The 24,561-nt window shown below is 41.6% G+C and overlaps 1 protein-coding gene across 1 annotated transcript; it reads left to right on the forward strand.

The window, feature by feature from the left end:
• Positions 1-544: 544 nt before the first annotated feature.
• LOC139388287 (crk-like protein) lies at positions 545-16,358 on the forward strand. The gene is made up of 3 exons (XM_071134864.1): positions 545-1,755; positions 2,270-2,738; positions 14,287-16,358. Exons 1-3 carry the CDS (start codon positions 1,445-1,447, stop codon positions 14,419-14,421), a joined length of 915 nt encoding a protein of 304 aa, XP_070990965.1. The 5' UTR covers positions 545-1,444; the 3' UTR covers positions 14,422-16,358.
• Positions 16,359-24,561: the final 8,203 nt, after the last annotated feature.

Below are 24,561 nucleotides of genomic sequence, written 5' to 3' on the forward strand. Positions count from 1 at the left end.
AACGCAAAAAAAATTGTGACATAGATTTGAAAATGCGATGGAATCTAATTTTATATTTAGAACATCCGAATTCACCCGCAAAATATAGTTGAATGTGCCCTACTTCCTCACGCACATACTTGAATCCACATGTTTGATGGGGAAATATATTATTTTTATGCGGATTTTAGAATATTCGCATGAAAATCTGTCGCCAATTGGATGGAAACCACTATTGACCTCCAAACAAAACTCTTTGCTTGGTGGGCGAAACAACGGAAAACCGCTACCTGCTGGAGGAAGAAAGATTTCCCGTCGAGTTGGGCCTCTGTCTTCCTCTTCCGTAGCGCTCGCGCGAGGGGTCAGTGACGTGAAAATATACTTGGTTGCCACAATCATATACACTCCGCCTATTTCTACAATTTATTTTCTTAACATATGATTTTAAAACCCAATCGTAAAGACTAATAAGCAAATGTTTGTTTTTATTTAAATAAAAAAAATATTAGCCCTTTTGACTTTGTGGCTGTGCTAGCTAGTAGAACTCGAAAGGCTGGGAGCGCACAGACCCGCCCTCTTAGCCGCCATTTTTCGGTCTCGGACTCCATCAGGCAGGAGGAGTGGAGCCGAGTATAAAGAAGGGAAAGACAATTATAGAGGGACCCCATTATTCAACTTTCCAGAGGATCCAAATATACGCAACAAACTCTACATTTGTGTGGCTAAAAATGCATGCATTGGAGCGGAGTCACTATTTAGTGAATTAATTTTGTGGGAAGACGTGTTGCAGGCCGCCATTTTTGTTACTGCCTCAAAAGTCTGTCGGGACTCCAGAATAGGATTTTTAAAATATATTTCCGCGAATCGTGCCAATGTTCGACCAAGAAATTCAACAATTACAATTTAGGTTCCAGCGCGCAGCTATTTGCAACATTGTTTCGACATGGAGATTCGTTTAATCTAGTAGTGAGGCGACCTTTTCTGTTCTCATTTAGACAGTGACTGGATATATATTGTTTCATGACATCGATACGATTATATTTTTTTCGGAAGAGGGAACGAAAAGGGGAACCTTGATTGATCATTGTTGCAGCCAGGCATTCTAAATGTGTGTCACTCCTCGTAGTTTGACACCGAGATCTGGCATTTATCATTGACAATAAACGTAGAAACATTATGCTTCGAAGTTGGCTCAAGCTAGTCACAGCCTGTCTCTGAAACGCCAGGTAACGTTTCTATTGGATGTAGCTAGCTGAAACCTGCAGCCTTCGGCTAGAAATTGATTCAAGACGAGTATAGGGCGACGGCTTGCCCTGCCCTGGATCTTCAACCTTTAGTTGTGAAAATCGGTTTCGCATCGTAATCTATCTAGCTTATTTAGGTAACTAGTGTATTTTTATTTATTTATTGTTTAAACTAATATATTTGTTATTTCTATATTGAGTTAATTTAATTTAGATCAAATATGTCATCTGCACGGTTTGATTCATCGGACCGGTCCAGTTGGTATTTTGGGCCGGTGTCGAGACAGGAGGCGCAGAATAGATTACAAGGACAGAGGCACGGCATGTTTTTGGTTCGGGATTCCTCTACCTGCCCTGGCGACTATGTGCTGTCAGTATCTGAAAACTCCAAAGTGTCCCACTATATCATCAACTCCTTGCCAAGCAAGAGGTTCAAGATCGGTGACCAAGAATTCGAGCACCTCCCAGCTCTTTTGGAATTCTACAAAATCCACTACCTGGATACGACTACACTGATAGAACCTGCCCCCAGGTAAGGAACTGTCATTCATAGGCTGCACCTGCGACCACAAACCACTCAAAGGAATGCAATTAGGACTTAGGTTTGCAAGATATTTAGAATTCCAATTATTTGACACATTTCCTGGTATGTGATTGACCTATTAGAAACCGATTCTGATGGTTGTACCACATTTCAATCACAAACTATAGGCTACCAGGCTTATACTTAATGAATAAGTGACCTGATTGACCTCTCTTGTAATGACAAGTCTAACAAGGAATTGTGTAGTTCTTTCCAGTGCTTCTGCCAGTTTGAGTTATTGTTGGTGCATAACCATTTGAACCTTGTCTAGTTGTGTGTTCACAAAGAGGGTCACACTTTAAAAACAGTAGTGACTGCTGTTTTGTGAGAGGAATGTATATATTTCCAGCTTGTCAGCTGATGGTTTCAGTAGTTCAGCAGTAAAACTTTTTAATATTATCTTGAAACAGTCTTTTGAAAATCTACATGTTAATCTGTATTTTATCCTCACCCTCCTGCCCAGGTACCCTAACACAGCGATAGGCACCGGACCCATTCAGACGATGGGGGGTCTAGAGGACAACCTGGAGTACGTGCGAACTCTGTACGACTTCACGGGCAGCGACACTGAGGACCTGCCCTTCAAAAAGGGGGAGATCCTGATCATCCTGGAGAAGCCTGAGGAGCAGTGGTGGAGCGCCAAGAGCAAGGAGGGCCGAGTGGGCATGATCCCTGTGCCCTATGTGGAAAAGCTGGTGCGACCCTCCCCTCACCCTGGCCAGCCTCCTCACAGCTCCCGCAACTCCAACAGCTATGGCATCCCAGAGCCGGCCCACGCTTACGCCCAGCCTCAGACGCCCTCGCCCCTGCCTCCTGGCACCCCTGGAGCAGTCATCACCCCCCTACCCTCCATGCAGAACGGGCCAGTCATGGCTAAGGCCATTCAGAAACGAGTGCCCTGTGCATATGACAAGACTGCCCTGGCTCTAGAGGTAGGAGTTCCTCACTTTCTGTTCTAGTATGGCTTTGTGAAGGGAGGCCTAAATGCTCCCAGTTGTCCCCTATTCTCATATTTGATTAGTTGGTTCACTATGTTGTGTACATTTTTATTAGATTTAATGAGCTGGTACTGTGGAATCTGCATTGTAGTTTGTCAGGAACTATAGCCTGCAGCCACAGTACACATTGTGCCAAATATTATGTATCAGGTCATTTAAATACAGTTGTGTTTGAGACAGTTCTGATGCAGCAAGCATATTCTGTCTTGCATCCCTCATTTTTAAGTAATCTCCTTTTCTCCTCCTATTCTCTGCTCTCTTCTCCTGACCAGTGGTATAGATTCCATCAATCAGTCTGTGTAGATATTTTGTGAGGAAGCGCAAAGTTGTCAGCTTTTTTTGGAGTATAAATGCTGAGGTGGGTGGCTTTAAGCTCATCCTCAAGAGCCACCCGCTAGGCTTGGGCGGTATACCACATACCGGGGTATTTGGAAATAGCCACAAGGTGGTTTTTCAATGCTGTTGAAACTGTTTTTCAATACATTTCTATATTGTTAGCTACTTTTTAAGTAAATACCTGCAGTCAAATTGTACAATGCGTTAGGAGATAAAGCAGATCGCGTTCTTCATTTCGCCTGACGTGCAACTATAGTTTATCTTCACAGAAAATATATTAGTGCAACACATTTGGCAGAAAATAGCTTAATTGTCACCAGATGCCAACAGAAGTGCAACACTATTTGGCTGGCCGCCACACAAGTAAATGAGCTTACAATGAAAAAGCAAGGTTTTTTTTGCCAAACATGATGTGTGGACATCGTATTTTTAATGTGTATCATAGAAAAAAATGTAAGCGGCTACATTTCAAAATGTTTTAGCAGAGAAAAGTAAGCTAGCTACACATCAGTCAGAGCGCTGTCTTTTGATAGAAGGCCCATTGCCCTAGTGACACCCACTTTATAAGCTGATTGCCTGTTTTTGCAATTCGTTTATTTTTGCTTGCGCTCGTGAGCATATTTAGCTAGCAGCCTCCATGGAAATTCATTATTACTTGTGCTGATTTTGTTAGCATTCTGGTAATAGGCTTTTTTGAGTTTTGGTGACCCCTTGTGTACTAAGCCGTTAATACTGTAAATCCCGGTATGAGAGGAAGGACTGCAGGAGAATATGAAAATTTGGATAACGCCCAACCCTGGCTCCCGCCAGGGTACCCCACAGGGGGAAGCTAGGGCCGATGACATGCCAAGTGGGTATCTAACGCCACCACTCAAACTTCATTTTTGATCTGTTTAACCATTAAAGTCAACTCTCTTGATTATTCTCTGTAGACCTCTTGCTCTGGGAGAGAGAGAGAGATCCTGAGATTATTCAATAGTTAAAGGGATGTGTTTTGTGAGTCAGGTCAGTTTGTTCTCATCATGTATCCTCCAGAGCAGATGGAAGGTTTGCGTTTAAATTCCCATCTGCCAGAAAGAGAGTCGGCTTGTGTGAATTGCACCACCACTTTCACAAACTAGAGCAAGGCTGACTAATGCCTTGGATTACCATCCTCCCCCAGAATTCAGCAGAGGTTGAGTCAGTGGAGAAAATGGGGTATTACGGTAGCTTCCACCACCTTGATTAAGTCATCTGATTTAATCATGGAAACTGCTGTGGCTCCACATCAGAATCTCTCAGCTTTTGTCCTCGTCTCTCTGACTCTGAATATAGTTTCCATCACACCACCTGAGGCAATGGTCACTCCTCCTAACTCAGGTGACTTATTTCATGACTTTGAATGTATTGTTTTGGTATGAACATCTGTAGGTAATGTCCAGTCTCCTTTCACCCACAGCCCTCGACTGTAGCAGTATTTTGATTGGAGATTAGCATGTTGTCAAATGTGCCATTAGTCATAGTGCACATTTTCAGAGGGAGAGAGAGATCTGCAGCATTAGTCATCAGTAGCTAGAACTAGACCTCCACACTAAAGTTAACCATCTCTCATTTAGAGGTTCTGCTCATGGTGCATCCGTGTTTCCACAGCAGGCCTCTGGTGGGTACAAGTTTGTTGGGGACTTCCCCCTGGTGTTGCTGCACTGTCCTCAAACACCCACTCATCACACGTCCACTCTTCATACACACACTTTATTAAGCATTTATGAGCATGGTCTTATTTCTGTTACAGCATATTGGTTAACTTATTCATATTCCATTCACCCAAGTCTGTAACATGGATAGGTTTAGGCTACTACATGATATTGTGTTAGCTTTGTGTTACACATTATCAGGTTGCTACAACCTAGCTTATGAATTAAAGTTTATAACGTAGGTACACAGTTCTAGAGAATTTTGAATAATCAAGGTGATAGTGACACATTCAATACTGCTTTGCACACTCTTGCCTGCATCTAGCTGATCTAGGGTGTAATCATTAGTCCAACAGTGTGAGTTTCTGTTGGACAAATTCAGGTATTTTTATCTGCTTTCTGTTTGCTTTTGTTTAAGAAACATTTTTCAACAGAATCAGTGGAATGAATACACCCCTGATGACACGCAAACACAGTTCACTTTCATAGCAGCCACATAAAAACAGCATGATCACTTTGCTCATTGTGTATATATAATTACTTTTCGCAGCTACACTGAACAAAAAAATAAAACGCAACATGCAACAATTAAAATATTTTACAAAGTTACACTTCATATAAGGAAATCAGTCCATTTAAATAATTTTATTAGGCCCACCTCTATGGATTTCATTTGGCTAGGAATACAGATATTTATCTGTTGGTACCTTTTTTTTTAAGTAGGGTGCGTGGATCAGAAAACGAGTCATTATCTGGTGTGGCCACCATTTGCCTCATGCAACGCAACACATCTCTTTCGCATAGAGTTGATCAGGCTGTTGATTGTGGCCTGTGGAAAGTTGTCCCACTCCTGATCAATGTCTGTGCAAAGTTTCTGGATATTGGCGGGAACTGGATCACACTGTTGATACATGTTGATCCAGAGCATCCCAAACATGCTCAATGGGTGACATGCCTGGTGAGTATGCAAGCCAAGTAAGAACTGGTACATTGTCTGTATCCACAAATTGTGTACAGATTCTTGTAACTTGGGGCTGTGCATTATCATGCTGAAAATGAGGTGATGTCGGCGGATGAATGGCACGACAATGGGCCTCAGGATCTCGTCACAGTATCTCTGTGCATTCAGTATGCCATTGATAAAATGCAGTTGTGTTCGTTGTCCGTAGCTCATGCCTGCCAATACCATAACCCCACTGCCACCATGGGGCACTCTTTTCACAACGTTGACATCAAGACCCTGGCGAGGACGACGAGTACACAGATGAGCTTCCCTGAGATGGTTTCTGACACTTCGTGCAGAAATTCTTCAGTTGTGCAAACCCACAGTTTTGTCAGCTGTCCAGGTGGCTGGTCTCAGACGATCCTGCAGGTGAAGAAGCCGGATGTGGAGGTCCTGGGCTGGCGTGGTTACACGTGGTCTGCGGTTGTGATGCCGGTTAGATGTACTGCCCAATTCTCTGTAGAGAAATTAACATTAAATTCTTTGGCAACAGCTCTGCAGTCATCATGCCAATTTCACGCTCCCTGAACTTGAGACACGTTGTTGTGTTGTGACGCAACTGCACATTTTAGAGTGGCCTTTTATCCCCCCCCCCCCCGCACAAGGTGCACCCGTGTAATGGGCATGCAGTTTAGTCAAATTCTGGGTATGCCACCCCTGTCTGGTGGCTGGTATATCTTGGCAAAGGAGAAATGCTCAGTAACAGGGATGTAAACAAATTTGTGCACAACATTTGAGAGAAATTCGATTTTTGTGAGTATGGAACATTTCGCCTATCTTTTATGTCAGCCCACGAAACATGGGACCAACACTTTTTACTTGTTGCTTTCATGTATTTGTTCAGTATATAGTACCAGTCAAGTTGACACACCTACGCATTCCAGGGTTTTTCTTTATTGTTACTATTTTCTACATTGTAGAATAATAGTGAAGACCTCAAAACGATGAAATAACACATATGGAATCATGTAGTAACCAAAAAAGTGTTAAACATCAAAATATATTTGAGATTCTTCAAAGTAGCCACCCTTTGCCTTGACAGCTTTGTGTACTCTTGGCGTTCTCTCAACCAGCTTTGTGAGGTAGTCACCTGGAATGCATTTCAATTAACAGGTGTGCCTTGTTACTTGTTATGGCTGCAATCCCACTAACGGGATCGATATGACAACTACCAGTGAAAATAGAGGGCGCCAAATTCAAACCACAGAAATCTCATATTTACAATTCCTAAACACCATTTTAAAGCTATTCTCGTTGTTAATCCCACCAGTGTCCAATTTCAAATATGCTTTTCAGCAAAAGCACTACAAATGATTATGTTAGGTCTCCACCAAACCACAATAAGCACAGCCATTTCCCAGCTAAATATAGCATTCACAAAAAGCAGAAATAAAGATAATTCAAGGTTAGTGATGAATTTTATCTTCATCAGATGACACTCATAGGACTTCATGTTACACAATACATGCATGTTTTGTTTGATAAAATTCATATTTGTATAAAAAAAAAAATGTTACATTGGCGTATTAGATTCACTAGTTCCAAAAACATCAAGTGATTTTGCATAGCCACATCGTTTCAACAGAAATACTCATCATAAATGTAGTTGATAATACAAGTTATACACATGGAATTCTAGATATAGCTCTCCCTCTTAGAACTACCCATCCCGCATCCGGTATATTTGTCATCAACAATGCTGAATAGCATAGCGCAACAGTCAAAAAATATTACTAGAAAATGTTCATATTCATGAAATCACAAGTGAAATATAGCGAAACACAGCTTAGCCTTTTGTTAATCACCCTGTCGTCTCAGGGTGAAATTACGCTTTACAGTGAAAGCAATACAAGCGTTTGTGTAAGTTTATCGATAGCCTAGCATAGCATTATGTACACTTAGCATCAGGAAGCTTGGTAACGAAAAGCAATCAAATTAACCGTTTACCTTTGATCTTCGGATGTTTTCACTCACGAGACTCCCAGTTAGACAGCAAATGTTCCTTTTGTTCCATAAAGATATTTTTTATATCCAAATACCTCCGTTAGTTTGGTGCGTTATGCCCAGGAATCCACCGGAAATAGCGGTCATGACAACGCAGACAAAAATTCAAAATTATATCCATAATGTCGACAGAAACATGGCAAACATTTTTTATAATCAATTCTCAAGGTGTTTTTCAAATATCTATTCGATAATGTATCAACCGGGACAGTTGGCTTTTCACTAGGACCGGGAGGAACAATGGCCGCCTCGCTCTTTTGCGCAAAAATCACTCTTGAGAGCCCCCACCTGACCACTTACGTAATGTGGTCGTTCACGCTAGTTCTTCAAAATAAAGGCCTGAAACTATGTCTAAAGGCTAGGGAAGCCATAGAAAAAGGAATCTGGTTGATATCCCTTTCAATGGTCAATAGGGATGCATAGGAACACAGAGCTTTCAAAATAAGAGTCACTTCCTGATTGGATTTTTCTCAGGCTTTCGCCTGCAATATCAGTTCTGTTATCCTCACAGACAATATTTTTACAGTTTTGGAAACTTTAGAGTGTTTTCTATCCTAAGCTGTCAATTATATGCATATTCTAGCATCTGATCCTGAGAAATAGGCCGTTTACTTTGGGAACGTTATTTTTCCAAAAATAAAAATAGTGCCCCCTAGCTTCAAGAGGTAATGCAACTAAAATAAACTGTGTCAGATTTCAAAAAAAGTTGACGGAAAAAGCAACCCATGCAATAATCTGAGACGGAGCTCAGAACATTAACCAAATTAGCCGCCATGTATTAGTCAACAGAAACCAGAAAATACATGATAAATGTTTCCTTACCTCAGAATGCAGTCGTAAGGAATCCCAGGTCCACAATAAATGCTTGATTTGTTCGAAAATGTCCGTTATTTATGTCCAATTAGCTACTTTGATTAGAGCGTTTGGTAAACAATTCCAAAGTCACAAAGCGCGTCCACTATAACGTGACGAAATGTCCAAAAGTTCCGTAACAGTCAGTAGAAACATGTCAAACGATGTACTGAATCAATCTGTAGAATGTTGTTTACATATATCTTGAATAACGTTCCATCCGGAGAATTAGAATGACTTCAGATGACCGGTGGAACGCAGGGCCTTCCCCTGTGAATGCGTATGGTGAATGCATGGTCAACTCGTGGCAGTGGTGACTATTTCCTGTCTCATTTGACCCCCCCTTCACATTAGATCAAAGATCAATTGACTGTTGACATCTAGTGGAAGGCGTAGGAAGTGAAAACTCATCCATATCTCACTGTAATTTCAATGAGAGCTTGGTTGAAAATCTGCCACTCCCAGAAAGAAAAAACAGGAAGTGGAATTTCTCAGGTTTTTGCCTGCTATATGAGTTCTGTTATACTCAGACATAATTCAAACAGTTTTAGAAACTTCTGAGTTTTCTATTCAATACTAATAATAATATGCAAATATCAGCAACTATGACTGAGGAACAGGCCGTTGAATATGGGCACCTCTGTGCACCTTTCATCCAAGTTACTCAATACTGCCCCTGCAGCCATAAGAAGTTAAAAGTTCATATGTGGAATTTATTTTCTTCTTAATGAGCCAATAAGTTGTGTTGTGACAAGGTACATGTGGTATACAGAAGATAGCCCTATTTGGTAAAAGACCTTGTCCATATTATGGCAAGACCAGCTCAAATAAGCAAAGAGAAATGACAGTCCATCATTACTTTAAGACATTACTTTAAGACGGGTCACTCAATCTGGAACATTTCATGAACTTTGAAAGTTTCTTCAAGTTCCGTTGCAGAAACCATCAAGCTCGTTTGGTTCCAACTGCCATGTCTTGACGCAGAGTAGGTGAACGGAGCATCTCCGCATGTGTGGTTCCCACGGTGAAGCATGGAGGAGATGGGGGTGCTTTGCTGGTGACACTGTCAGTGATTTATTTAGATTTCAAGGTGCACTTAACCAGCATGGCTACCACCGCATTCTGCAGCGATGCTCCATCCCACCTTTTTTGGTCTTATAGGCTGACCACACCGCTCGTGTCGTGTGCGCGAGCATTGCAAAAAAATGTAGAAATCTATGTTATTCAATTATTGCACCCACACTGCTCGCGCGTGCCAACGAGTGTCTGCGTTGCCAAGGGCTAAAATAGAAGTCATTCCTATTTCTGACGCAGATTGCGCCGCAAGTCCTGCCTCTCCCATCTCCTCATTGGTTTATAGAAGCAGATACCCACGTGCCATCTCCTCATTGGTTATACCCATGTGGGTGATTGAAAGACGAATTGTTGTCGTGGTAATACTATGAAAGTTTAGATGCCAATCACCATATAAGTTAAACGATGAAATAGCCTGGGAGGAGGAGAGATGACTAGAAACGATTCGGTTGACTGTTTTTATGTGTGGATTAATTGTTGGAGTGGAGGACCTTGTGCATTTCAGGTAAAATAACAACCTAATATTTATATCCCAGGACAAATTAGCTAGCAACAGCAAGCTAGCTAAATAGGACAAGTGAGATAGCAAGTGCAAGCTAACTAGCTAAGTTGCCATTAATGTTTAATGCTTTTCGACCTGTCCCCAAATGAATGTCATTAGTTCAGAATTTGTTTTGATATTTTAACCTGCGTGTCGTGTTTGGTGTGGGGAGACAAAATAAATGTATGCACGATGGCGCACGCGCGCAGCTGGTTTGGATTGTTTTTCAACAGGACAATGACCCAAAACACACCTCCAGGCTGTGTAAAGGCTATTTGGTCAAGAAGGAGCCTGATGGAGTGCTGCATCAGATGACCTGGCTTCCACAATCACCCGACCCAATTGAGATGGTTTGGGATGAGTTGGACCGCAGAGTGAAGGAAAAGAGCCAACAAGTGCTCAGCATATGTGGAAACTCTTTCAGGACTGTTTGAATAGCATTCCTCATGAAGCTGGATGTGAGAGTGCCAAGCTGTCATCAAGGCAAATGGTGGCTACATAGAAGAATCTAAAATATGTTTTGATTCCTTATGTGGTGTTTTATGGTTTTGATGTCTTCACAATAATTATTCGATGTAGAAAATGTAAAAAAAATAAAGAAACGTTTGAATGAGTAGGTGTCCAAACTTTTGACTGGTCTGTAGCTCTCTCTGCTTCTCCTTAATTTGGGAATAAATGAATTTGTTCAAAACTGTTCAACTATCATTCTCTCTCTCTTTGAGTCAACTACTCACCACATCTTATGCACTGGAGTGCAAGCTAGCTGTAGCTTATCCTTTCAGTGCTAGATTCTCTGATCTTTTGATTTGGTGGACATGTCAGTTCATGCTGCAAGAGCTCCGATCAGATGGAGGACGTCTTCCGGACGTTGTCATAATCACTGTGTAAGTCTATGGAATGGGGTGAAAGCCATGAGCCTCCTAAGTTTTATATTGAAGTCTATGTACCCAGAGGAGGACAGAAGCTAGCTGTCCTTTGGCCACGCCATGGTGCTACCCTACAGTGTTGTTGAGGCTACTGTAGACCTTCATTGCAGAACAGTGTGTTTTAATCAATTATTTGGTGACGTGAATATATTTATAGTTCTAGTTCTATCTAAAAAGGTTAACTTTAAAACATATTTCACCATTTTTCTAATATTCACTTAGGAGTATAGTCCTCCCTAGGGCTGTCCCTGACCCCCCAAAAAACCTGCCAACTTCTTTCAACCAATCGTTTTAGCCAAAGTGTATTTTTCCATATAAAGACACACCCCTATGTGTTTTAATAACATCAACTATATGCAGGCTACTGCACTTGTCTGATGCATTAAGCACACTGATTAAATAATTAAGACGCACAATTCATTCGAGGGAGCCAGAAATCAAGAGCCTAACCAGAATTTTTTTAAATAACCTGTTCCCGAACCACCTTCTGCTGGCTTTCACAAATTCTACCACTACGCTCCCCAAGTTGCCGGTAATAGGCTACACCAGGGGTTGGCAACCTTTTCCACTTGGAGTGCCAATTTATCTTGTCAGTTCTATCGATCTGCGTGCCAGTTATGATTTTCATATGCACATTTTTGTGGAACAGTTTATTTTATGATAGTCTTCGTATCTCAGTCATTGTCATGTGATTTAATAATGAAATTCTATGAAAATTATGCAAGTCTAAAAGTAACTTCCATTGCCAACTTTGTAAAAATATCCTAGATAAAGCTAACAAAAACATTGCAGCCTGAAGGTAGAAAATATCCTGATTTTGAAAAATAAATAACTTTGGCTACTCCTGGCTTGTCTACAAGGAATTTGAAACATTGTATCAATTTGGTCAAGCCTTAAGCTTGTGCTAACAAACTTGTAACATTGTATAAAATATTCTGGACCCTCAGTTAACCATGCTGGTGAGCTCTGGATAGGCACAGCTGTAGGCTATTTGCGTGTAGGATAAGAAGTAATCAGATATTTTCTGACTTTTCCACCCACTGAATCAGAGCATTACATTTGTTTTCTCTTTCACACAGTGGTTATTGAAAGGGAGAGAGCTGGAATGTTTTTTCATATTCTATATTAAGGAAGCATTGTCATTGGATGTATACACAGACTTTGTTTACTTGTTGTTTGAGCTGAAGCTAAATATGGCTTTGAGAGGCTCCACAGCTCAGTAGTGCTGAGTTAAGACAGTCAGAAATACTATTAGATTCCCAAATGGGCACATTTTATAAGCCTACGTTTGCACGCAGGCCTGGTAGCCTAGGCCTACTTCTATGAGTAGTCAGGTGCACCTTACTCAACATTGACAGGAGCGCTCCGGAAAAAACACAATTAATAAATTGCCAACACGTAAATGGAATGAAATTAACCAAAATTTGTTTCTCACAAGTGTAGCCTAGGTTGCGCGCTCTGTAAACGTGTCAATTCCAAAAATGAGAACGCTAAAAGCCTAATAATATATTGAATGCAATAACAAATTACGGTTACCAAACATTGTAAATGAGAAATTATGGGAATTAACGGTAAATGTACTGCTGGTGATACTGGTGTGGCATCGCCGAGGCCTCCACAATGGATTGGTCCACTGAGATAGGTGTCAATCAAGACACACAAATTCTCGCTCGACCAAACAATCGACCAGTCGACTAAATTGGGTCAACCCTAGTCCTCCTCTGAGGAGCCTCCACTGGTCCATATGTGTAAAGTGTTTTGTTATTAGTCTTTTACACTTCATCTCTCTCTGTCTCTTTTTTTCTAGTCTTCTCATCGCTCGCTCACTCTCGCTTCCTCTCACACACTCACTAATGTGATCTCTTTCACTCTCTGAATTACTTAGAGTAGGTCATTTCTTACTGCAGAAACCTACAATTTAGCAGCAGTCTATTTTGGGGCCTATCTGCTTCCGGAAACAAAGTCATTATTCTGACTCCATCTGAAGGGAGGAATATACCCTGTGATCTACCACCCACCCACTCTTATTACAGAGAGGCTTACTGAAATCTGGTTATTACTAAGGTTTTATTATTGAAAATATATTAAAGTTATTCTTAACATAATTTACATTTGTAATGATAAGGACCATTTGCAAAATCAGTTTAGGAAAATTGTATCACCACACAACAGAATCATTTCTGATATGAAGAAAGTGCTAGTAGCCTATACATTGGGATTTTTACACAGGGGTTAAGCAGAACCCCATTCACCCATTACTTTGTAATCTTTGTAGTCAGATTAGTTCTACTAAAGCTTTTTGGTCGACCTGACCCAATTCACATAAATGTGATTTATAGATCTGTCATTCTTCATTGAAAGCAAGTCTTAAGCAGGAGATCTGTTCTATGTACTCATTTCTATGCTTCCTGTTTTTAAATTTAGTGTTTACTACTTTTACTTTCGGTTTTTGTAGACAATATATTTCAGTGGTTTAGATGGTACAATGATTCTCTACACTATACATTGCTTGTTTTGTCACATAAACTGAAATTAAGCTTACTATTAGAATTTTAGCAACCAGGAAATGATGGAGCGATTTGGTGCATATTGCACCTTTTTAAATGTTGACTACATTAACATGTTCTTTCACTATGCAAGAAGAGCATGCGTTGATTGCAAAAGACAGTATTAAAGCTGAGGAATTTGTCTGAAGGATTATGATTATCGATTGCAGATAGGTCTGGATGACTTCAATGTCCATGAAGCCTCATCTGATCCAATTTTTCTACAACAACATCTAAAGCCTTCCCTCCACTTTCAGGTTTTAATCTTCCTCTTAACAATGCCAACTTTCCACATTTACTCCTGAGTAAATAGCATGTGGTCTGAAGTTTGGGGTCACGCAGTGTCACAAAGCATCCGATTTATGGCTTTCTGCTCAGCCTGTCATAACCATAGTACAGTGTCAAATACATGAAGGGTTGGCCAAATCATGTGATAGTTGCGGTTGGCACTTATCTTACATTTTCCACCCCATTTTTCTGTGCTATTAAGGAAAACTCTTCTAACGCCATGCTCCATTTCTCCTCAGGTGGGTGATATAGTCAAAGTGACGAGGATGAACATCAGCGGTCAGTGGGAGGGAGAGGTAAACGGCCGGAGAGGTCTCTTCCCCTTCACCCACGTCAAAATAATAGACCCCCTGAATCCAGATGAGTGTGAATGACCTGGACCCCAACCAACCAACCCTTCCACAGTGACACCCAAAATGCTGGCTGTCTCCACCCCGTCTGCCAGTGTCACCACGGTTACGCGCTTGCCTGCTTGAAGCTATACCGCAGCGCTCCCTGTTATTGTCACGCCAACCATCGTGCAGCTTTCTGACTGTTTACAGCTACAGACTTAACTAAACTCCTACATCGCCAACTTGGTTACAGTTTGGTCTGTGGTTTTTGCCTTTATGTCCTTTAATGTGTGTTGCCATGGCTCCCACGACGCCATGTCTTACCTGGTCATTTTTTTTGTTGTGTATATTTTGTTACATTTGAAGACTTAGGAATTTGTTGAGAGCTTGCTTGTGTGTTTCATCTTGTGGATTGGAGGAGGCTAATGTAAAACAAAACAAAAAAGAGGGGGGGGGGGGGTGAAAGGTGACTGAACATCACATGAACTGACTGAGGTCAGGAGAGCAAAGGCATAGAGGGCTTCAGGTGGGGCCTGAGGTTAGAACCAGCCAGGTAACTGTCTCTCACCAAACAATCATTCACTGTTGTACCTTAACCACAGCCACACATACACACCGGTAGACCATTACTTGTTTAGGGCAACTGCTGTGTGTGTGAGGATCAGTCTCTTTTCAGCTCAGCCTGTGTCAAGACAGGGACAGGAGGACAAGCCCACATGGATCCTGCCTTGTGGAATAGCCCACAGCCTCAGTGACATGAACCTAGTCGACAGAGTTCCCTTATTTATGTTTTCTCAAGACAACATGTGAAATGGCCATGTGTGATGATATCTTTTTGTTTTATTTGTGCCATAAAGTCAGGAGTTCTGCAAGGTGTTTGTCACAGTGTAAGTGCATGGCTGTGACCAGGCTATAGCCAATGTTATAAGAGGGCTTATAAATACTTTTGCGGGGTAAGGGCTTTTCTATGAGACAGATGCCTCCTGCATCCAATGTTATGGGTCATGGGAGGCGGGCAAAGGTTTCATCCAGCCAATGACATCCCATCAATACCTTTCACTGAAAATGCAAATTTCGCACAAGCAATCCTTTCCTCTTCTCTCTCTCCAGGTTCCCTATGGTGGTGAATTGGTTACACTTCTGTCTTGTTGGTAGATGGTGTTGACTGTCGAGCACAGGTTCTGGGCAGACAACATGGTTGTCTTTGGTATGTCTGATGTTGTGATGCCAGAGCTGTCCTGCTCTCAGGTGTGTGTATGTGTGTGTGCACGCGCTGATAAAGTGCTCTACTAGATCTCTGCTGTAAAGAAGAAAACAGACTTACTCTCCCTGAGTGCTTTCCCTCAATCCCCCTGAGCTTTTTCATTGGGTAGAGTAATACCATTGTACAGCTATCAATCGTGTCCCAACTGTACTGTTTTTGTTTATTATGTTAGCCAGCTGTTAGACTGAAAATTAGACCGAAGGTCGCTTTCTAAAAAGGGAGACAAAAATACCTGTTGGTGGCCTCTGCATGACTTCTTGGCCTTGAGGTTTTTCTTCCTGGTCAAATGCTGCTTTGTCAGTTCTAATTTCCTCCCAAGTATGAATTTGACTTTTCTTTTTTAATATATATTTTTTTAACATTATTTGTGGAATAAATTCTTTCAAATATAGTTTGGTTTTCCTTGTCCAACCTCTCATATTAACCCATTTGATTAAGCAATACACCAATCCTAATTCTTGTTTTTGTTAGGTGAAGATGTTTTCAACCTGCTCCAGATTTGTTTTCTCTCAAGGCATTAAAAGTATTACTGTGCTTTTCCCCTCGTGTTTAAGAGAGCCTCCATGTTGTATTCTTAATTCAAAATGAAAAATTGTGCCTTTTTATTTTCTTATACCATTTACATGTGTTAATATTTCCCATGGTTAACACCCGTGCTGGTATGACCCTTTTATGTACAGAACAAGTCAATAAAATGTACATCTACTTCTTTTAAGTTGCTCTGACGTCTTTCTTATGAGATGGGAATACGAATGCCCCAAATAAGTCTCCTGCTCAGCATAGATGGGGTGTACGTTAAAGTGGAACAGGAGAGGAGTAGGTGGGTGGGATGTTTTTGCTCTCTGCTTCATTTCTATTAGTTCCAGTTTTGATTGTGGCTGTGCCCAGGAGAAAGGAAGCAATTAATTAATGTTAATGAAGTGCTAATAAAAGAACTTGCACACACAGCGCTGACCTAGAGAGAGACACTTTTAAAGGGCAAGGTTTAGTCTCTTTTCTCCTTACATGACCGGTATCCAAATATGTACATTTAGGTCTACTACATGCATGTTTCATGTTAATAGGGTATACTTTTGGAAACATACTCAATTCATTCAATATCATCTTAGTTTGGGCATTGTAAAATTATACTGAACAAAAATATAAATGCAACAATTTCAAGTTAGTTCATAGAAGAAAATCAGTCAATTGAAATGAATTATGTCCTACTCTATGGATTTCACATGACCTGTATTCATGGACGCAAAGGGATGCCAGGCTACTGCCCCCCCCCCCAGAAAAATACAAATTATGTCAAATAATTGATCTTTTGTCTCTGTGTTTCAGAATTTTCCTTTATTTCGCAAGAGGCTGAATGTATCTCACAAGAGAAAGCATCTGAGCGAGCGAAACAGCGCCCCTCTGTCTCTCTATGTGTAGGCCATCTATCTGATACTGTCTGGTCCAAACGAGTATGACATTGTTGTCACCCATAGCATTGAATGCAAGGGAAGCCCGTGAGCATTCGGCCTCCCTTGACAAAAAAGGTATGCAAAAATAGCCAATCATTGTTGAGCTAGACTGAGCGAGCTCAACTGTGAATGGTCCTGGCGAAAGAAAGAAAAAAAGTGTCTGGGGAAGCCAGCTTGGATGTGGCGTCTCGTATATCAAATCGCTTTGAGAGCATACGTCATTAACAGAAACAACTTATGTTGTTGCATCTCGTTGTCTTGTTCTCAGATGGCTAGCTAGCTAAAATTGTCCCTTTCCTAAATTAGCCATGGATGGATATAGGAATTTGGACTTGTAGTTTTACTTAATTCTCCATACTGGCCAATGATTATAACGGCGATTCTAATCCAACCATAAATTCATACATTGTTGTGCCCTTGGCCTGAGAGGATGGATGTTCAATATGTAGCTAGATATAGAAGGTTAACTAACATTGCTCATGAATGGAAGTTAGGCTAGTGAGCAAGCATTTTAGCCAGGTAGCCTAGGACAGCAAAAAATACAAGTGTGTACTGTCATAGACCGCTTCGTCAACATGAAAGAGAGGAGGATGGCATTGGCGTTTCTCTACAAGTAGGTTGAGTCAACATGTTTTTCTACTTGCGTGAATGCATGCGCAAGCACACACACACACAAACAGAAATCAGAACCATGGACAGCCACATCATATTTAGCTCATGCTGATTGGACTAAATTGTTTTTGGTATCTTTTAATTGTCACTGTATTAGACTAAGCAGAGGTGATTTGATGATGTTGAAGTGTAAATGGTGCTGGAATAGTGGAGGCAATTCCTGTTTTCTTAACTCTGTGGTTCTAAATCAATAGTTGTTCAGTGGTCCGAAAATGTCTGAAACATTAACTTGGCCATGCTGTAGGTCATGTAACTGTCTGTTCCATGCGATTTGCGTCATGGACTTCACCGGACAGAGGTTGCTATCCCGTTTTGTGATAAAACAACAGTGTGGTTGAATTTATTCTGTCTCCGTCTTCTCATTGTCTCGGCCTTTAGACCTATATATCACAGACACAAGACATATGAATTAACAGCAAACAACGCAATTATCACAGAGTTGTAATATGGCATTGGGGTGGGGTATGCAGATGAGCATCTCTGAGACGGTTTCTGACAGTTTGTACAGAAATAATACCGTTTCATCAGCTGTCCAGGTGGCTGGTCTCAGACGATCCCACATGGTTACACCCGGTCTGTGGTTGTGAGGCCGGTTGGATGTACTGACAAATTCTCTACCTTATGGTAGAGAAATTAACATTAAATTCTCTGGCAACAGCTCTGGTGGACATTCCTGCAGTCATCATGCCAATTGCACGCTCCCTCAAAACTTGAGACATCTGTGGCATTGTGTTGTGTGACAGAACTGCACATTTTAGAGTGGCCTTTTATTATCCACAGCACAAGGTGCACCTGTGTAATGATCATGCTGTTTAATCAGCTTCTTGATATGCCACACCTGTCACGTGGATGGATTGTCTTGGCAAAGGAGAAATGCCCACTAACAAGAATGTAAACAAATTTGTGCACAAAATTTGAGAGGAATAAACTTTTTGTTCGTATGGAACATTTCTGTCATCTTTTATTTCAGCTCATGAAACATGTGACCAACACTTTACATGTAGCGTTTATAGTTTTGTTCAGTACATCTTTTTGTAAGGTCTTCATGGTGAGAAATAAGATTGTGGTCTGTGTTGAAGGAGGGGAGAGCTTGACTTATCTGGCCTTTGGAGATTGCATTACACAACAGAGGTGCATTGCACATCTGCGTCTATATCCACTCATCTTCCAGTATGTCTCACACTTGATTGAATGGCTGACTCCTGCTTCTAGCAGTCTACGTGGTATATTCTACTCTTTGAGCTCAACGTTTGTCATCTCCAGCCACTGCAGCCCAGGCTGACTGGAAGGCCACAGATGCTTGCAGTGATACGCAAGAACAGGTGCATACGAGCAGAGTGCTCAACTACGGCCAACTCTGGGGTTACCAACGCCAACGGGTGTCTCGCAGACAAAGTGGCACTACACTGGCGGCGATATAAATAAGGCCATTACGTAACTGTTTCTAGGCACGTATGCTTCTGAAATAAATGATACAGTAGCCTAGATGTAACTGCATACACAAGAGGGCATTGTTTTACCCCAAATTTGAAACGGTTGTGTTCCTCTTTCTCCCAGCCTCCCCTGTTGATCCTTCCTTTTACAGGTATGGGCCCCCATTTGATCGAATGGACTTCTACCCGCTGCTCCACTCCAGCCAAGTAGACTTCTCTACCTTCTCGCCCTTGCCACAAAGACTCGAAATCAGACCAACCTGCATCATGTTCTGTCCTATTTAGCTTCCAACACAAAATGTTAGGTTAAATTAGTCATTAAAGGCTAACTTGATGTATTCATTTAGACTGTTAAGGCTTCAATGGTACTTCCTGAAATGAATCAGGCTGTGTAGCACAAGGTCGATACAGGCCTCTCTCCATTCCATTAGCAGCTCGCCCCCAAGCTATCTGTTGGTGGCTGCCATGTTGGAGTGTTGAACCCATAGTGATGTGTTACCCTGGGACGTGTGAAAGAGAAGTCAGGCTCTATCTTCTCTACAATGTCTATATGCTAAGTAGTGGAGCAGGATGAAATTCTGTGGCAGTCTAGATAGGTTAATGAGTCAGCATTGATTGGCTTTGTAAATGCTAGTGTTTACCCAATCCATATATTCTTTTGGCTATTTTCAGTGTGTGTGTGTGTGTGTGTGTATGTGTGCATGTATGTGTGTGCGCATTTGTTTCTGTGGGTGTTAGTGTGTGTGAGAGAGAGGAGATGCTCCCTGACTTTCTTCAACCTCAAACAGAGAAAAGGAAGTCTTTGTGGCATGCCTCTCCTATGTTATGTTCTCTCCCTGTGATGGCCGTTCCTCATCTCTGCTTGGTCAGTCACATCTTCCTCTCTGACGCCTCATCTCCCCTCTGGTCCATCCATTTGTCCTGTCCGGGGAAAGGAATCCGATTTTCTCCTTGGTTGACTTGCTCAAATGAAGCAGAAAGCACAGAATGAATGATGAGCCTATTTTTAGCCAGTTTTCATTAGTCACGGTCAGCTGAACTTATGGCCAGCTCAGGCTCTTGTCATGCTAGGAACAGCTAAAACAGATGTTTAATTGGTACACTGGTCCTGGAGTATCACAACCACTGTCTGTACTCAAGCAGCTGCAGTGGTGTAACTTAAGTGGTGGTGGTGTACTTAAGTAGTATCTGTACTTTACTATTTATATGTTTGACAACTTTTACTTTGACTTCACTACATTCCTAAAGAAACTAATGTACTTTTTACTCCATACATTTTCCCTGACACCCAAAAGTATTTGTTACATTTTGAATGCTTAGCAGGACAGGAAAATGGTCTAATTCTTGCAGTTATCAAGAGTTATCAAGAGAACATCCCGGGTCATCCCTACTGCCTCTGATCTGGCAGACTCACTAAACACAAATGTTTGTAAATTATGTCTGAGTGTTGGAGTGTGCCCTTGGCTATCTGTAAAAAATATAAAAGGAAATTGTGCTGTTCAGTTTACTTAATATAAGCAATTTGAAATTATTTATACTAAGTATATTTTTGCAATTACATTTATTTTTGATACTTAACTATATTTAAAACCAAATACATGTAGACTTTTCCTAAAGTAACATTTTACCAGGTAACTTTTTTCACCACTGAGCAGCTGTCACTCACGGTGTTTGCATGGGCATCAGTCCAATAATAATTTTCTACCTAGTTTAATATCTGTGAATATGTTTTCGGCACTTTTGTGCGATTTAGATTACGATAATATAAAAGATGAATGTCTAAATGGTTCATGAATATTGAATTTAAATGACTGAATAGGAATGCATTACCTGCTTCTATAAACCAATGAGGAGATGGGAGAGGCAGGACTTGCAGCGCGATCTGCGTCAGAAATAGAAATGACTTCTATTTTAGCCCTTGGCAACGCAGACACTCGCTGACGCGCGCGAGCAGTGTGGGTGCAATAATTGAATAACATAGATTTCAAAATGTATTTTGCAACGCTTGCGCACGCGACACGAGCTGTGTAGTCAGGGTATTATGGTGAGGACCCTTCTGCAAGCCCAGCTTCAGACGCAATTGTTAGGCAAGGGTAATTTAAGTGTAGGAAAGGATGAAACAGCATCTGTGCCACCAATAAGTACAGATAGTAGTATAAATTCCCTCGCAAAATCCCCGCAGACGGACAATTTTCTCATGGCTTCTGGAAGGAAATGCTGTAGGAATGCTCAACCGATGTCGCTAATTCAGCAGACAGAAACTTTCAACCGGTTCTCCCTATTAAGCAACGAGTCGGAGTCAGAGGCCAAGCCTTCTCTGGTCTCTCCTCCTCCCATTATGGGGTCTGAGACGCCGAAGCCTCCCACCATTAGTTCTGACAAATTGAAATCCCTAGTCATTGGAAACTCCATTACCCGCAGTATTAGACTCATCCAGCGATCATTCACTGTTTACCAGGGGGCAGGGCTACCAACGTTAAGGCTAATCTGAAGATGGTGCTGGCTAAGGCTAAAACTGGCGAGTGTAGAGTATAGGGATATTGTTATTCACGAAGGCACCAGCGATGTAAGGATGAAACAGTCAGAGGTCACCAAGCGCAACATAGCTTCAGCGTGTAAATCAGCTAGAAAGATGTTGGCATCGAGTAATTGTATCTGTCTCGTCCCAGTTAGGGGGAGTGATAAGCTCTACAGCAGAGTCTCACAACTCAATCGCTGGTTGGAAACTGTTTTCTGCCCTCCCAAAAGGTAGAAATTGTAGATAATTGCCCTTCTTTCTGGGACTCACCCACAAACAGGAACAAGCCTGGCCTGCTGAGGAGTAACGGACCCCATCCTAGATGCAGTCGCACCCCTAAAAACAAAAAACATTTCTCATAAGAAACTAGCTCCCTGGTAAACAGAAAATACAGAGCCCTGAAGCAAGCTTCCAGAAAATTGGAACGGAAATGTCGCTACACCAATCTGGAAGTCATCCGACTAGCTTGGAAAGACAGTACTGTGCAGTATTGAAGAGCCCTCACTGCTGCTCGATCATCCTATGTTTCCAACTTAATTGAGGAGAATAAGAACAATCCAAAATGTGTTTTTGATACTATCGCAAAATTAACTAAACAACAGCATTCCCCAAGCAAGGATGGCTTTAACTTCAGCAGTGATAAATTCATGACCTTTTTTGATGAAAATATAGCAAATAGCAAATTACAGACTCCTCTATAAATCTGCGTATTTCTCTAAAGCTCAGTTGTTCTGAGTCTGCACAACACTGCCAGGACCTAGGATCAGGGGAGACACTCAAGTTTTTTAATACTATATCTCTTGACACATTGATGAAAATAGTCATGAACTCTAAACCTTCAAGCTGCAAGCTGCATGCCCTATTCCAGCTAAACTACTGAAAGAGCTGCTTCCTGTGCTTGGCCCTCCTATGTTGAACATAATAATTGGCTCCCTATCCACCGGATGTGTACCAAACTCACTAAAGGTGGCAGTAATAAAGCCTCTCTTGAAAAAGCCAAACCTTGACCCAGAAAATATAAAAAACTATCAGCCTATATCGAATCTAACATTCTTCTCAAAAATTGTAGAAAAATCTGTTGAGCAGCATCTCACTGCCTTCCTGAAGACAGACAATGTATACCAAATGCCTTTGTCTAATTTTAGACCCCATCATAGCACTGAGACTGCACTCGTGAAGGTGGTAAATTACATTTTAATGGAGTCAGACCAAGGCTCTGCATCTGTCCTCGTGCTCCTAGACCTTAGTGCTGCTTTTGATATCATGGATCACATTTTGACATTTGTCCTCTGACAAATCAACTGTAAATTTCGGTGTTCCTCAAGATTCCGTTTTAGGACCAGTATTGTTTTCACTATATATTTTACCTCTTGGTGATGCCACCCGGAAACATAATGTTAGCTTTCACTCCTATGTGGACGATACACAGCTGTACATTTCGATGAAACATGGTGAAGCCACAAAATTACCCTCCCTGGAAGCCTGTGTTTCAGACATACGGAAGTGGATGGCTGCAACTTTCTACTTTTAAACTCGGACAAAACAGCTTGTTCTAGGTCCCAAGATACAAAGAGATCTTCTGTTGAATCTGACAATTAATCTTGATGGTTGTACAGTCGTCTCAAATAAAACTGTGAAGGATCTCTGCGTTACTCTGGACTCTGATCTCTCTTTTGACGAACATATCAAGACGGTTTCAAGGACAGCGTTGTTCCATCTACGAAAACATTGCAAAAATCAGAAACTTTCTGTAAAAAAATTATGCAGAAAAATGTATCCATGCTTTTGTCACTTCTAGGTTACTTTCCGGCTACCCGGATAAAGCACTAAATATACTTCAGTTAGTGCTAAACACAGCTGCTAGAATCTTGACTAGAACCAAAAAATTTGATAATATTACTTCAGTGCCAGCCTCTCTACACTTGCTTCCTGCAGGGCTGATTTCCAGGTTTTACTGCTAACCTACAAAGCATTACATGAGCTTGCGCCTACCTGTCTTTCCAATTTGGTCTTGCCGTACATACCAACACGTACGCTATGGTCACAAGACACAGGCCTCCTTATTGTCCCTAGAATTTCTAAGCAAACAGCTGGAGGCAGGGCTTTCTTCTATAGAGCTCCACTTTTATGGAATGGTCTGCCTATCCATGTGAGAGACGCAGACTCGGTCTCAACCTTTAAGTCTTTATTGAAGACTCAAGCATTTCCCTTCACTCGCATTAACATCTGCTAACCATGTGTATATGACAAATAAAATTTGATTTGATCTCTTCGGTAGGTCATATGATTGAGTGTAGTCTTTTGCCCAGGAGTACTATTATTTGACCAGGCTGGTCATTTATGAACATTTGAACATCTTGGCCATGTTCTGTTATAATCTCCACCCGGCACAGCCAGAAGAGGACTGGCCACCCCACATAGACTGGTTCCTCTCTAGGTTTCTTCCTAGGTTTTGGCCTTTCTAGGGAGTTTTTCCCAGCCACCGTGCTTCTACACCTGCATTGCTTGCTGTTTGGGGTTTTAGGCTGGGTTTCTATACAGCGCTTTGAGATATCAGCTGATGTACGAAGGGCTATATAAATACATTTGATTTGAGTGTGAAGGTGAACGGAAAGGCTCTGGAGCGACAAACTGCCCTTGCTGTCTCTGCCTGGCCGGTTCCCCTCTCTCCACGGTTCCCCTCTCTCCACTGTTCCCCTCTCTCCACGGTTCCCCTCTCTCCACGGTTCCCCTCTCTCCACTGAGATTCTCTGCTGTAACCCTATTACAGGGCCTGAGTCACTGGCTTACTGGTGCTCTTCCATGCCGTCCCTAAGAGGGATGCGTCACTTGAGTGGGTTGAGT

This window comes from Oncorhynchus clarkii, chromosome 29 (assembly GCF_045791955.1).
Source record: "Oncorhynchus clarkii lewisi isolate Uvic-CL-2024 chromosome 29, UVic_Ocla_1.0, whole genome shotgun sequence".
Classification (NCBI taxonomy): domain Eukaryota; kingdom Metazoa; phylum Chordata; class Actinopteri; order Salmoniformes; family Salmonidae; genus Oncorhynchus; species Oncorhynchus clarkii.

Excerpts from the sequence above, each read along its gene's own strand:
- LOC139388287 (XM_071134864.1), top strand. The coding sequence starts at position 1,445 with ATGTCATCTGCACGGTTTGATTCATCGGACCGGTCCAGTTGGTATTTT. Across the intron at positions 1,756-2,269 it reads CTGATAGAACCTGCCCCCAG|GTACCCTAACACAGCGATAG; the intron begins GTAAGGAACTGT and ends CCTCCTGCCCAG. Across the intron at positions 2,739-14,286 it reads AGACTGCCCTGGCTCTAGAG|GTGGGTGATATAGTCAAAGT; the intron begins GTAGGAGTTCCT and ends ATTTCTCCTCAG.